Source organism: Vicugna pacos, chromosome 4, assembly GCF_048564905.1.
Source record: "Vicugna pacos chromosome 4, VicPac4, whole genome shotgun sequence".
Lineage (NCBI taxonomy): Eukaryota > Metazoa > Chordata > Mammalia > Artiodactyla > Camelidae > Vicugna > Vicugna pacos.
Window position 1 is genome coordinate 39,740,232 of NC_132990.1, and position 15,619 is coordinate 39,755,850.

The 15,619-nt window shown below is 38.9% G+C and overlaps 1 protein-coding gene across 1 annotated transcript in view; it reads left to right on the plus strand.

Moving 5' to 3' along the window:
* TMC1 (transmembrane channel like 1) overlaps positions 1 to 15,619 on the plus strand; it is a 317,967-nt gene that overhangs the window by 281,304 nt on the left and 21,044 nt on the right. The window contains exons 14-17 of the mRNA XM_072959593.1: positions 171 to 365; positions 2,897 to 3,076; positions 3,187 to 3,348; positions 9,873 to 10,001. Of these exons, the coding sequence (XP_072815694.1) occupies positions 171 to 365; positions 2,897 to 3,076; positions 3,187 to 3,348; positions 9,873 to 10,001 (666 nt within the window). The remainder of the gene's footprint in view (positions 1 to 170; positions 366 to 2,896; positions 3,077 to 3,186; positions 3,349 to 9,872; positions 10,002 to 15,619) is intronic.

A 15,619-nucleotide genomic window follows, 5' to 3' on the forward strand; every position in this document is an offset into this window, starting at 1 on the left:
ACATTCACTTGGTTTGTGGAATCCCAGATTTAGTTCACATTTTCAATGCTCACATTCTGATGTTTGCAAAAATAATTCCTGAGTTCATGATACCTTTTGTAGCTCAGATCTTTCTTTCTTTCTCTCTCTCTCTCTCTCTTTTTTTTTTTTTCTGTTTTGCCTGGGTACAGGAAGCCATAATAGAAGAAAGAGCAGCCCAAGTAGAAGAAAACATCCACTTGATCAGATTCCTGAGGTTTCTTGCTAACTTCTTCGTGTTTCTAACACTTGGCGGGAGTGGATACCTCATCTTTTGGGCTGTGAAGCGATCCCAGGAATTTGCGCAGCAAGATCCTGACACCCTTGGGTGGTGGGAAAAAAATGAAGTTCGTCTCTGCGTGCTTTTTATGTGCTTAGAACCAGACATTTGAGATTTTGTGGGTTGTGCTTCAATGCTGGAACATGAAACTTGGCCACTCATTACCTGTGTCCGTCATCCTGCCCTGAGAGTGAACCAACCCTGGTGTACATTTCCTCGTTTCCAAATCTGTCTACTATCTGTCTGTTTTTCACTTTGTGACATTAGAGAAAGGTAGAGATGGAAGAGAGATTAGGACACATTTATTCCGAACAGTGTATTTTATAGACAGAGATAATGAATCTCAGAAGATCAGGTGATGCGTTCGTGGTCACAGAACAGTGAGTTAAAATCTGGGAATCTTGAGCTGAAGCCCAGCACTCTCTCTATGACCCTATGTTACTTTCTCTGTAGATCTTACATCTGTTTTGGAAAGATCCAACTGTTGTCTGAATTCTTTCAAGCAGTGATGATTAAGCTTTTAGTTTGTATGTTTATCTTACTGGAAATACTCAGATTGCCTCCCCTGCTTTGGGCAAGTCTAGGCTTCTCTCTGTTTTTCACTAGCAGCCTAACTGCACCTCTCCACATCTTCCTCCTTCTACCTCATTTCCTCCCCCGAAAAATGCTATTCAAATGAAGAAGGCCAGCTCTTTGCCAGGAATTAAATACTGTGATTGTGATTTGTCTTCAGGGTATCTGCCCATTTGGCAGGTCCAAGAGAGAAAGTCAGAGGTAAATATTTAGAATCAGGAAATCGTTGGTCATGTGTTGTTGCTGGGGTTCCCTTTCATAAAATGTTCCAGAATACGATGGGGCATCACTTTGAACTCGGACATTTTCAAAATGTATAGAGATTTAGACTTCCCACACTGAAACTTCTGTAGAGCCTTGGTAGGCCAAACAGATTAAGAAAGTCTTCGTAAGCATATAATTTCCCAGAAAAATCTTGGACAGAAAATGGTAGAACCTACTTACAGCAGAGGGCTCCAAACAAAAACATTCTAGGTATTTCAGAACCAGTAACACTGGAGATGGGAGACCATACATTTAAGAGAACATGATGACATAGACATTCCATGGAAACCTGTAAAGCAGAGAGTGATTAGGTAGTTATGTTGTTTATATAAAACAAAAGAGAACCTCAACACATTCCTAAGTTTGCTTTCAAAATTATCTCTTGCTTTTATGATAGTATTTATAGGCAAAATTATTATGCCACTTTGGCTCACAGTTCATATTGATCACATTTCTGTATAAATGAACTATAGTAAAGGATGGGTAATTATCACTAAAAGAGTGATTCTTTATAGGAACCTGTTTAACATCCGTCTTAGGGGACCCCTGATTCCTAGGGACAGAGAAAGGTAATAAGGGGGATTCATGAATAACTTTACAAATTTGATGAAACAGAATTTAAATTTACCTTATATAAAATCACACAGGCTCTGCTAAGACTTTACTTTAGGCTGAAATTATATCATGCTGATTTTATACTATGTCATGCTGACTTTTAGTTCCTGCTAGTCATATTTATATAATGTTCTTAATCAAAATGGAAAAAAAAATATTGATGATTATTTTCTAAATATAGCCTGGTAGTTCTAATCATTCAAAACATGGAGTCTATGAGGGGAAATAGGAATTGTTTAGTGGTGACAATTTGAGCCAGGTATTCAGGCAAAGACATTGCCAGAACCTTTTTTAAAAATTTATTTAAAGGTTTTTTCCCCCTCATTATAAAAGTAGTACATGCTCTGTATTCTTTCCTTTGACTTAATTTAGCCTAATAATGTGTGCCAGTCGGTCTAGAGATAAGGACCACAAATTTCCTGCTTGTCATATTTCCATTTTTTCTCTCTCTCTTTCGTAATTCTCTTACCTTTGGCATTATAAACCAGGTCTTCATTTTTGAAACTTTTCTACCTTGGCTTTGATAACATTATGCCAATATTTTCCTTTTGTTTCTCTGAACATTCTCTCTGATTTCTTTGATAAAACCCATTCCGTTTTCTTTCTTTTTTTTTTTTTTTTCTTTTTTGCCCCTGACACCTTGCATTCCCCCAAGCTCCGTGTTTAATCCTGAGCCCATCTCAAGGAATTGATCCATTCTAACTGATAAAACTAGCCCACAGGCTGGTTGTCAAATTATTATTTCCAGTTTGGACCTCATTCCTTAAGCAGATCATTTTCCATTTCCTTGGGAAATCTTGTTGTGAACTGCATCACTGTATCAGAATCAAAACCATATCATGTTTCACCCTGTAAAACTATGTATTCTCTGCATAGAGAGTAATGTAAATTGCATCCCTCATTATACCAGGAAACAGACTATTATTACTGGCACATCCACAAGCTCATGCAAATGTACATCTTGAGAATGTGAGTTGAATATTGTCTTTGCTGTTTTGTTAAGATCAAGTTTTTTAAATGCATGAAATAATCTTTAGTCTTATAAAATATCAAAGGAATCTAGCTGGAATCTTGCAAATTCTGAAGGAAAGAAACAATAATTTTTAAACACATTTAACTTAGTTCATCCCTTATGTCTTTTTGTAGATGAACATGGTCATGTCCCTCCTGGGGATGTTCTGTCCAACGTTGTTTGACTTATTTGCTGAATTGGAGGACTACCATCCCCTCATTGCTCTGAAATGGCTGTTGGGACGCATTTTTGCTCTTCTTTTAGGCAACTTGTATGTATTTATTCTTGCCTTGATGGATGAGATTAACAACAAGGTAAGTCTTGTGTCTGGGTTGTCCTTGCCATCATTCCCAGTCTCAAGATTGCCAGAAATGCCTTTGAAATCTGTTGTCTTCATTTTTGTTTCCATCCCTCTGCTTTCTAGATTGAAGAGGAGAAGCTAGTAAAGGCCAACATTACCCTTTGGGAAGCCAACATGATCAAGGCTTACAATGCATCACTCAGTGGAAACAGCACTGGGCCACCCTTTTTTGTGCACCCTGCAGATGTACCTCGGGGACCCTGCTGGGAAACAATGGTGGGACAGGTAATGTCACAAACAGAAGTGCATTAACAATGAATGGATTGAAAAACAGCAGAGTCAGTATTTCTTCCATATGTGTGGCCTGTTTTTTATTGCTTATTAATGAAAATGGCTAAGATTTATTGACTCTTTACCATGTGCTGGCTGTGAATTTCATGCATCTCATGCCAGCCTCACGTGCATCCATTCAGATAAGTGCTACATTTATACCCCTTTTACAGTTGCATATGAAGGAGGAATATTTTTAAATGGTCTGAGGAGATATTTACTGTGTACATGTGTTATAATAAAGCACCCAGATTTAGATACAGACCCAAGCAAATATTTAAATAGAACTCTAGTTAGTGTTACCTATTTTTCGTTTTTAAAAAAAGGGAGTATACACTAATATTCGTTTCAGTTATGTTAAATCTTTATCAAATATTGCCTCTTAAGCGTTAAAGGAAATACTGTTTTAGGTTTGTTGTTTTCCTGATGGTTATGTAAATGACCCTAGTCTAAGACTAGTGATATTTTAGCAGATAAAAGAAACATTTCATATGGCGTTCTGTCCAAGAAGGGAAACCAAACCAAACAAAAACACCTACTTCAGGTCTCTTATTTCTATACAAATCCAATTTTGCATTCTGAAAGCGTTTAATTTTATTTCATTAGAATTGAAATTCCTCATAAACTGATTTTTGACTTTGGTTCATCATTGATGAACAGAAATTTTGGTGCTTCTGTCTGTTAGACAATAGTTTAGTTTCAGCAGTACTGTAGTCTTTGTGAGATTATTTGAATAATTTTTTACTGTGTACTTTGTTTTGTAAGATAAAAGGAAAGTTGAAAGTTAGCATTAGTCCTATAAAACTAATATAATTTAAACAAATATACATATCATTAGATATCCTCAGCTTCAGACACTCATCTGACTTAAGCCAATCACCTGTGATTTCAATTGTGGAAAAAAAATAAGAAAAACACGTATAATGCTAGACATACACCACTGAAGACTGAGTCCAAAAAGTATGATGTAATTAAGGTTTTTATTTTACTTTATTTTTTTAAGCTTTTCAGGAATCACATAGACCCCTCTCTTCTCACTTACATGTTATTAAATACTGTTTCCAGATATGCACATTTCATACATACATTTCTGTTTACAAAGCATACTATTTATGAGACAATAAATGAAATGAAATGAAAGCTGCCTGCACTTGGTAAAGAGATGCTTATGGTACACGGTGTGGGAGACAGAATAATGGCCCCTCAAAAACGTCCATGGCCTAATCCCTGGAAACTGTCACTATGTTACACAGGAAGATGGACTTTACCAATGTGATTCAGTTAAAGATCTTGGGATAGGAAAATTATCCCGGATTGTGCTGGTGGGCCTAACAAAATCCCAAGCATGCTTATAAGTGGGAAACGAGTGAAAGTCAGAAAAAATGGATGTGACAGTGGAACCAGAGGTTGGAGTGATGCACTTTAAAGATGCAGGGAGGGGGCCATGAGCCAAGGAATGAGGTGGCCTCTGGATGCAGAAGAAGGCAAGGAAGCAGACATCTTGCACCTGGTGCTTGCACCTTGATTTTCGGCTTCTAACCTCCAGAACTGTAAGAAAAGATATTTGTGTTGTGTTAAGGCACTAATTTTGTGGTAATTTCTAATAGCAGCAATAGGAAATGAGTACACAGGAGTATAGGGGTTTCCATGTTTCAAAGCTCCTTGAAGCAAAGTCTTGTCATGCTGCTTAACATGAGTCTGTTTTATCTCATCTAGGCTTCTCCCTAAATCTTGAGCAAAAGTTGAGAGAAATGAAAAAAATATGAAGTATAGTTTTCACAAACTCAAAGAGTGTGAGACATTCTCTTATGTACATCCCAGAAAGCAGACTGGCATGAGGGATAAAAAAAAAAACAAAACCTATGCTTCACCAGGCAAACACCTGTTAAACAGGATTAGTAGAACTAACTGTCAAGAGTAAGACGGGGCTGCTCACTTCTGAGGAGGAGGCAGCAATTAATTAGATGTGACTGTCAGTGCACTCTAGGAGAATACTTATGTTTCTGATTATGCAGAAGCTTCAGGGATATTCCCACACATACTGAATTAAAATAAAGAAAAAGTTATTCATTTAATTTTTCTTAGGAGCCCCTGGACCATGCTGCTTGTCTTGTCAAAAAAAAAAAAATCCTGACCCCAGTGATTTTCCTTGCTTCATCGTCTTCTCTTACTGCCATTTGCAGTAGGGTTTCCCTTTTCTCTTTCACCTTCCTGCTTCTAAAGGAGCATCCAGCACTTGTGGGAAAGTCTGTAGGAGTCGCAGGAGGAAAGGGGCTGTGGTTCTGAATGGAGTTTTGATAGGGGAGGTGGTATCCATGGAGGCAGAGAAAACACAGGGGACGCAAAAACCCTGAGTGCTGGGAAGATGTGGCCTTTAAGAGGTCAATATCTCTGTCCATGCCACTGGAAACAATTATTCTAACCACTTTAAAAAAAAAAAAGATTGCAGAAGAAATAGTAAAGGCAGCTGCTTTGCATGGAATGTTGGGGCTGCACCCCAATGACTTGCTCATTGTTCTGTGAGAACATTCCAGATGTTTCCTCTTCTCCCCATTGCATGCCCTCTGCCTTGTTTTTCCTCAAGGATGCTATAGGACTCAAGACTCTGTGAATTTGAATATAACAGTTTGGCTGCTCCTTTGTCTCTCCAGGGAATCTGAAGCTATAGTCACTTCGTCTCATCTCCAGTGGCATTTGATAGGCAGGCAGCAGAGCCATTCTTGGGAGACCGCTATTTGAAGCTATATAGTGAGGTCTGCATTTTGGAGATGGAGAGAAAGCGGCCAAGAGCTGAAAATAATGAAAACCATGGCTTTTGCATATCCTATGCCTCTAGTGTGCCAAGCATTACGCCTTTGAATTTTTAAATTACCCTCTGAGAGAAGTTAAATCATTATCCCCATTTTATAGATGAGGAGCTATGACTTAGATGAGTAAAATAATTGGCTCAAGACCTTAAAGGAAGTCAATGACAGGAACCCAAATTTAACCTTCTCCATAGATTTGTACTGTCCCCTAGAAACATAATAGCATCAACACTTAGACTCCTGCCATGGACTGTCTACAGTCTGTGACCCTTTGTGATGCCTCTTCTCTGTTATCTTCCCTTTCCTTGCTAATGATCCTCTTAGGTTTGCTGATCAAAGCTGCCCAGGCATGTTTAACAGAGTCATGAGTGTAAAGTGTGAAGTGATGGGTGTGGTGCTCACAGATGGCCTGTGTGGAGGCCGTGCGTCCATCCTGACTAGCGCGCTGGGAACTGGGGTTGGATGATGTCCCCAAGGTGGGCTGGGCCACCATTTTTGGAATTTCCTTCCTTATAACTCAGTGAATTCATCCTAGGGTGTGTTAATAAATATTTCCACATTTTAATATAATGTTTGAATCCTCTTCTGCTATTTTATGTGAAAGTTAGAGTACTGCTTAGGGAAAAAAGTAGTATTTTGACCACTGGGATGAGGACGAGGATGCTTAGGAGGATGTGGAGGACTTCAAAACCACTCTGAAATGTTCTCTTACCTGAGGAAATCTTCCTGGCATGGTGGTGGAAACCTGAAAATATCCCTCACAGCCTACCTCTGATTGATGCTAGTTATTAAAATCTAAGCTCAAATTGCCTGGGGAATGAAAAGGAGAATAAGAGGAGAGAAGAGGAAAGTTATGTCCAAAAATAACTGCAGGAATTTACGGCCACTCAGTCGTTCATTCCCTATTTACTGAGTGCATGCTAAGTGTCAGGCATTGTGCTAGGTACTGGAGGTACAATGGGAACAAAGGTGGACCTGCTCTCTGCCTTTGTGAAAATTACAACCTCTTGGGGGGAACAAAGTCACTTTAATTAAATAATCTTACCAAGTTTGCAAATTTACAATGTCAACAAAAGACTACAAGAATGCAGTGCGTGCGCTAGTCATCAAGGTGAGAGAACTCCCTATGAGTGATGCTACAGAGATGCATATTAGTTGGTATAAACTGAGTTAGGAGGTGAAGTAAGAGTGATTGAGTAGCATGAAGGCCACAGGGTCTATGGAGTTTGAGGGTGTGAAAGAAAGCCAGTGGGGCTGGAGTGGAGAAGACAAAGGGAAAAGCAACACAAGAAGACTGTGGAGAGCTGGACAGGCACTCAGAATATGCAGAAACATCACACTCATCTTTTTACTCCAGCTATTGCTGCAGGAAGCAACTGTATGCAGCTGTCTCCTGACAGCATCTCAACTAAGCAGTATGTAAATTCTCACCTTTACCTTAACGCTTCTCTGCTCTCACCATGTGGAGCGTTAATACTACATAGGGCCATCCCTGACTGATGGGAATGGGGCTGGTGGAGCAATACTTCCCTCTTCTGTCTCTTGAGTGGACAATTCTGAGACTTATTCTGTATAGCTACTCAGCGGGTCCCCCGAAGAATCAAGACCCAGTGGCCCCAATAGTGACAGATTTTAACACACTCTTGGGTAAAGGCTTTCTCTGCTTTCCTGTTTCATTCTTCCCAGTCTCCTCTTCCTCAAATATACCACTGGCTTACAAGCCCTTGTCACAGGCACTACTTTTGGTGGAAACTAATGCTAAGATAACTGTTTACATTTTAAGGTTTTCAGTATAATTTTTTTGCTTTTATTATATGTATATTATAGTTAACTACTATTTATGGCAGATGATATACACCTTCTATTTATAATAGTAGCGGTTATTTTTTAAGAATTAAGTATATTAAAGTTAAAAGAAATATTAGGTAAATAATATTTCAGATGGTACTTGGACATGGCAAGAATCGTGAAGGTGGTACACAACTACCTGGAGTTTAGGAAGCACTGCTTGGAAGCATGAGACTGGAAATTCAACTAATATATGCTAGTCAAGTGGGCCCTTGCCCTATAAGGTAATTCTCTCTCGCCAGTTATTTTAGAAGGGAGATTATATAGAGGTAGCTAGAAATAAAAACCGGAAGACTTCTTTTATTAGAGAAGAATACTATTATTTCTGGCAAAGTAGGTCTTATTAGATTTTTGGTGTTTTCAATCTTAGGGCTTGAATTACTGGGAAGGAACAAAAAGGAAAGGGCAGAAGAGAATTATCATGATGAAAATTTATAATTGTATGTCTGCTCTTATATTTATTGCCTATTGTTATGAATTCCATGAGGAAATAGTGAACTTCCCCCTAACCCACAGCACACACATTTTGCACTAACTTCAAGTCCATACCACTGAGGTAGCAAGTTTCTAATTTTCCAGACCTTTTCTATGCAGATGCATATACATATATACATATATGCATGTATGTATATATACATAGGATTTTTGTTAACAAGTGAATTCATGCCACATATCCTGTTTTGTACATTTTTAACAACCCATTTCTTATCAGAGCATAGCATGTTAGCACTTTTTAAACAACTTTATTGAGATATAATTCACATATACATTTTATCCATTGAAAGTACCCAATTCAGTGGCTTTCAGTGTATGTTCACATGGTTGTGTGTCCATAACCACAATGGCACTTTTTATTTAAGAGCTCATCATATTCTGTTGTGTGGACACCCTTTTCTATTTAATTAATTTCCTCTTGAGTATATCTGAATTGTTTTCAATTTTGGTTTGGGAGAAACAATGCTCTCACAATTACACATGTAGATTCGGGCACTTGTGTTAATTTTGCCATAGGGTATATTCTAGAAGTGGATTTTCCTTTTTGTTGTTGTTGTTTTAATTGAAGTACGGTCAGTTACAGTGTGTCAGTTTCTAGCTAGAAGTGTATTTTCTAGATCAAATGCCACCACTTTAAAATGTGATGGATCTTCACAAACTCCCACCAAATGTTATCCCAGCCTAACTTCCCCATACATTTCTAACAATACATATTTCATTGCACTCTCACCAATATGGAGAAGCATGGGTTTTAAAATCGTTATCACTCGGTGAGGCAACAACTCATTGTCTTAACTGTATTTGTATTATGTGGGGTTTAGATATTTTTGAATGTTTTAATTGGCTGTATACTTTTTTCTTATTTCTTATTTGTGCCATTTGCCAATTTTTTCCTTATTGAATCTCCTATCTATTATCATACTGATTTGTTAAAGTCTTTAATGTGTTAGAAAAACTAGTCCTCTATCATATATGCCACAAGTACTTTTTCCAAGTTTGTCTTTTAATTTTATAAATAGTATTGTTTGTCAGATTAAAGTTTTAAACTTCTGTATTGTCAGTATTTTCCTGTTTTGTGTTCTTATGTCATGCTTATAAAAGTTTCTCAGTAAGAAGACTTTTAATACAGTGGTTTTGGCACAGGGAATAATTATTTTTAGACTGATAAAATAGGCATAGAACATTTTTCATTTGCTAGGAAACTCGTTTCTTTACCATTATTTGCATTTTTCAAGCTAATACTATTTAGAAAGTTTGAGAAATTTGATGTCAACATTAGGACCATTTGAAGGGAGAAATGCACATTTTAATACAGATATATCTCAACAGGAATTTGTGCGGCTGACTGTTTCTGATGTTCTGACCACCTATGTCACTATTCTCATCGGGGACTTTCTCCGGGCATGTTTTGTGAGGTTTTGCAATTACTGCTGGTGCTGGGATTTGGAATACGGATATGTAAGTATGATATTCATTTTTCTCATATCAGTATTACTTTATGGTATTCCTTCCTTATGCAAGAAGAAGAATTTGGGAGGTGAGATGGCCTCTTAGATGCCAATAAATCAAGGCCAATGAGTATAGTTTTAATTCAAAGGGGATCAGGCTTGCCATATTCTAACAAAATTAGATTCTAGTGAAATTATAGATGACTAAAGCCATGGACCTCAACCTGTCTGCTAAAATGGTGAACTCAGTAAGTCTTGGACCTATAGGCAGCTCTCTCCCCATAAAGCTTGTTGGCATTCTAGAACTGGGACAAGATGGGTAGTAGCACATTTTCTATTCAGTCCTTTGAATTCTACTAAGCAAATTTCTGGACATTATGTGCCAGTCACTGTGCGGTACATTGGGGGAACAAAAGGAGTCAATAAATATGGTGCTTGCTTCACAAAGCTCACAGTCTAGTTAGAGCTCAACAGAGACACAGCAAGGGGCTGGGGAAGTTTTGAGGGAGGTCCCGGGGTGCCAAGAGGGCTCTGGCAAGTGCTGGAGCTGAATCCGGGCCAGTAGATTTCCTTTCCCCTGACAACAGCACAGGTTTCTCTGAGCCCCACTGGTGTTAATTCCATCAACAACCCCTCAAACCCCCGGTATGCTCAACCGCAGGTCCCCCCACGGGGTCTGAGAGCGGCAGCAGAGCACACATCGCTCTGTCCCCCTTTTGCAAATGAAACTGTCATCTTCCGAAATAGCACCTGAGGTACTTACTAGCTCAAACATTTCCAGTGGCTTCCAGGTACTTAGAATGAATTCCAGATCCCTTTCCTGGGCCTTTGATAATCCTGTACGATCTATTGTTTTCTTTCTGAGCGCATCTCCTACCCCCTTTGCTCTTGCTTTGCAAAGTCCACAAACATTGGGATTCTTTCTTCTGCTCAAACCCAAGCTGGTCCTTGCATCTGCACTAGGGTGTTCTTCCCTCTAAGGGTGCAGGTGCCTAGAATTTGCCAGGGCGGATTCCTTCTTGTCATCAGGCAGTCAGCCAATATGTCACCTCCTTAGAGCTTTTCTCTGACCTCCCACTCTAAGGTGGCCCATCAGGCACTGTCAATTTCAGCACACAGTTTTATTTTCTTCATACGACGTGTAACTATTTGACATGGCCTTTTTTTGAATGTGCTTATTATCTGTCTCCCTCGGCTGGAATGAAAGCTTTCTGGAAACAGAGGCCTTGACCTCACATTCAGAACTGGCTTGTCGCATGGCAGGCGTTATGCTGCCTGACTGACTCAGAGTTGAGCCTCCACGTCCTAGCACTGTCCAGGCAGCACCGTCTCCTGACAGAACTGCCTGCCTCCAGGGGTGGGCCCTGGAGGCACTTCGGCCTTAGTATTTGTTTGTCTGTTTGTCTTAACACTTTTGTTGTGGTACAATTCCTGTACAGTAAACTACACGTATTTCAGATGTACAATTTGATGAATTCTGATGTATGTATACACCTCTGAAACCACCGCCACAACCAAGATACCTAACATTGCCATCACTCCCCAAGAGGTGCAAATTTCGAACTCCCGGTTTATCCTTTCCCACCCCCTTTACCCCTGACAAACAACAGACTCACGGACATAGAGAACAAACTTGCACCTTAGTATTCTTAAGCTAATGATGGTTCTCTCCTCCCCAGCGAAGGGATGTCCTTCACTGCTGACCTCCCTCCTGTCTCGTTCCCTTCAGTCCCTGGACAAGTCCTACATCCAGAACTGTTTTCAAGACTCTAGGCTAGATCCGCGACCTAGCCATCTGACTTTGAGATTGTAACTTGTATTAGGTCATCTCCATCCCCCGCGCTGCAATTGCTTCTTGGAGGAGCCAGAAGCCGTTAGGTCACGCTGCTTGGTGGACGACGGTGAGGTAATGCTATAGATCCAGAATGCTCGTGCGTCGTCTTCCCGTTCCCTCCTCTGAGGTGTTCCGCTGGCTTGGTTTCATTTCTATTTTCCTTGCCTGATTCAGCTGTTCTGAAGCAGACATAAAAATTGCCATTTCTTTCTTAGACCATCACTTAGCTTATGCTTGCCTTTTATAAACATAAAACTGACTGCTTTCTTCTTAAGTGCTAGAAAATTTTGCTTCAGATATGAAGTCAATATAACATGACCTGGATGCATAAAAGCTGTAATTAAGTGACTGTAATTTATTATTTATTGAGTGCTGACAGTGCTCTTGGGTTAGTACAGAGTGCAGGGGAAAAAAAGACAAGTTCCTGTTTTAGGTCAGAGAGAGTGAATTTTCTTCCATATTACCCTTGGAAGACTCATCAGAGAGAAGCTCAGCAGCAAAACAAGTTTTAAAACATTGAGGTCGGATGATGGATCTCTGATCCAGACCCTGTTATCACTGACCTGCCAGGTGGACAGCTTCTGCAGCTGAGTGCCTGCTAGGTACAAGGCATTATGAGCAAGCCTCTGCCGGCTGATAAGCCGACACAGAAATGTAGAAGTTGTAAGCCTAAGGCAGGTTGCAAACGTGGGTCTGCAGACTAGCCGCAGCTGACAGATATTTTTCTTCTTTGGTTTACAGTGGGTTTTTTAAAAATGAGTTTTTCTTTAAAAACTGGGAGTTTTACGTTAAAAAAATGGATTTCTTGTTTTACTTGACATAAGATTTACTTGAGAGGCTTGACAACATTAGACCCATATTCGCACTCAAGAGAAAGTGGCCGGAGCTGAGGAATTACTGCCCACTTCGGGTGGAAGATTCATTCACCAGTTCCTCACACTCTTTGCTACCCGTTAATCCTGCCAGCTCCCGTTGTCAACACAGAGGTGGAAATGTAACTGGAGAAACCACTGCTTTTCAACTTTTGTTGGAGGGGCAGGGCAGGGATCAACAGAAATGCAAGGACAGGATGGAGTAAGAGACATCTGAGCCAAGTCTTGAAGGAGGATCAGAAGTTTGAAAGATTGAGATGGAGGAAAGCATTCTTAGTGGATGGACTGTGGAAGGCAGGGCCCAGCAGCTGGCAAGTACGGGCAGTGCAGGCAGAGATGCCGAAATCCCGAGTGGTACTGTTTTAGAGCGGGAGAGGCTGATGAGAACGTTTCTCTGATGTTCTGGGCTTCCTAATTGCCAGTATGAGTTCAGAGAGCACTTGTCATGAGGCAAAGGAGAACCTGAGACTGGCCGAAAAGATACTTTTAAGAATCCTTTCAGGAGCGACAGAGAAAAATGTGTCCACTTCTGCCACCAAAAAGAAAGTTTTTTTTCCCTGAACTTTAAAAATAATACCAATTTATTGAAAAAGATCTAGAAAGGCCAGCATAAGCTAAATATGAAAATAAAAATTATAGATAATTGTACCACTTACAGCATTATTTATTTATTTAGATTATTTGAATCATATAGTATTAGTGTTTGTTTATATGTAGATGAACAAGTACTATAGATTTATATATAGTACTATAGATTTTTTATAAATATATATCTGTGTGTATATTTGTGTATAAATATATATACACACTTATTGACTAGTTACTTGCATTTTTCACCCAACAGTGACCTTCCCTATGTTATTGACTGGGCTTCTATAACAGTTTTTAAATGGCTGTGTGATAGTCTCCATATGAATGTACTATAGTTAATTTAGTTAGGTTTTTTTTTGTTTGTTTTCAGTTAACTGTATCTAGTTTATTGTTATTATAATGAACAGTGTGATCACATTTATTTATATCCATGTAGATAAATAACTTCACAGATAAATCATAGTGGTATGTACAAATTATTTCCTTATGATAAATTTCTCTAAGTTGAATTACTCAGTTGTAGAAAAGATACCTTTTAAAAAGTCCATTCACTTCTATTACAACAGCCAACCTCTGTAAAATTTAAACTCTACAATCTCCAGCATTATTTCCAGAGATCCATAGAATGTTAAGCTTAGGTGGAATTTTGACATAATCAGTCATGATGATTTTATTTTGCAAAGGAAAAATTGAGAGACTATGAATTGAAGTGAGTTGCCTAGGTTTGTGTAGCCAGGGAATAAGTAAGGGCAATGAAGTATCCTTCTGGAAAAGCCGTTATGTTAAATATACTGAATCTTATACTGGTTAAATCTGAGTAAATTGGGTGAAAAGTGACCCTATATATTTTTTCCAGTTATAAATTCATGGCCAGGTTATACTTCAATAAAAAAAAATAAAATAAATTCATGGCCAAAGTATTATCACAATAAACCTATGAAGATGAATTCAGGTGGGAAAATTACTAGCTAGGAGCAGGCAGTTAGACCATGTAATGTAAGTTAATCTTTCCTAGGGCTTCTCTGAGCATAGCAGATAGTTCTCAGTGTTTGTAAAGAGTTCACTGACTCATCGGAGTGGAATGATTTGCTCCCAGGAAGGATTTTAACCACCCTGATTTGATAAAACCGCCCTGAAGCCTCTTGTAAACTCTTTGGGTTTTCTGTAATATTTAGCAGAGAATGCCTTTACTTTCACTTTAATTTATGTTGACACCATCCTTACCATTTGTCAATGAAGTGGAGAAATGCTATCTAAGAAGAAATGGGTTGACTACATGGCATGGGGTAAGAGTATGTTCAATCAAATTAAAACCTCAGCATCTTATTTAAAGTTACATTTTTCAATGAATATATGTTCATGTATAACTGAAAAATTGTGCTCTACATTGGAATTTGACACAATATTGTAAAATGACTATAATTCAACAAAGTTACATTTTTAAGGTGGTCCTTATTAAATTTGCATAAATGAAAAATATGGGAGATTTCCTTGAGATCTAATGAAGGAAGCTCAGGATTACCCATAAATAAGAGACATATGATTCACAGACTGTCAGAGTATATTCCTAATCATATTATATGGTATTAGAGTTTTATGTAGTGCTTACTGTGTGTTAGAACATTTACAAAATACTTTGTGTATATAATTCTGTGTAACCATAACAGCAGTGCTATGAGGTAGGTAATATTTTCCTACTTTACAGTAAACTGAGGTTTAGAGATGTTTAATAATTTGCTCAAAGACATTTAACTGGTCAGTGATGAAGCTAGCACTGAAACCCACGTCTGATTGACCTCAAAGCCATGAACCAGATTCCCGTCATATTGAATTTTCACTGTAATGCTTACCCCTAGAAATTTCAAGGACTATGCCAAAGCATGACTAATTCATGAGCCAATCCACAGCATTTGTGACTCAAGTGCTTAGATAATTTCTTGCTGTAGAATGGAATTAGCAGGAGGGACTGAGATACAGAATTAGGAGATGAACTGATATTCTCTATCTGGGAATGAGGTACTATTTAGCAGTCCAGGAAGATGGTATGATAAGGAGTCAATAAGAAGTCATGGGTACCCAGTGATGGGGGAAGAACAAGGGGAAGGGGATGGAACAGGGAGGATTGGAATGGAGTCTATCTGCAGGCAAGTAGTGTTATAGTGCAAAGCCCTGAGGTAGAAGAGGCTAGGATTTGTCCTGGGTGAGTAGTTCTCAAATTTGAAGATACATCAGGATGCCCTGAAGGCATATGAAAACACAGGGTTTCGGATTCAGTAGATCTGGGAAGGGCCTGAGAATTCACTAACAGGTTCCTAAGTGTTGATGCTGCTT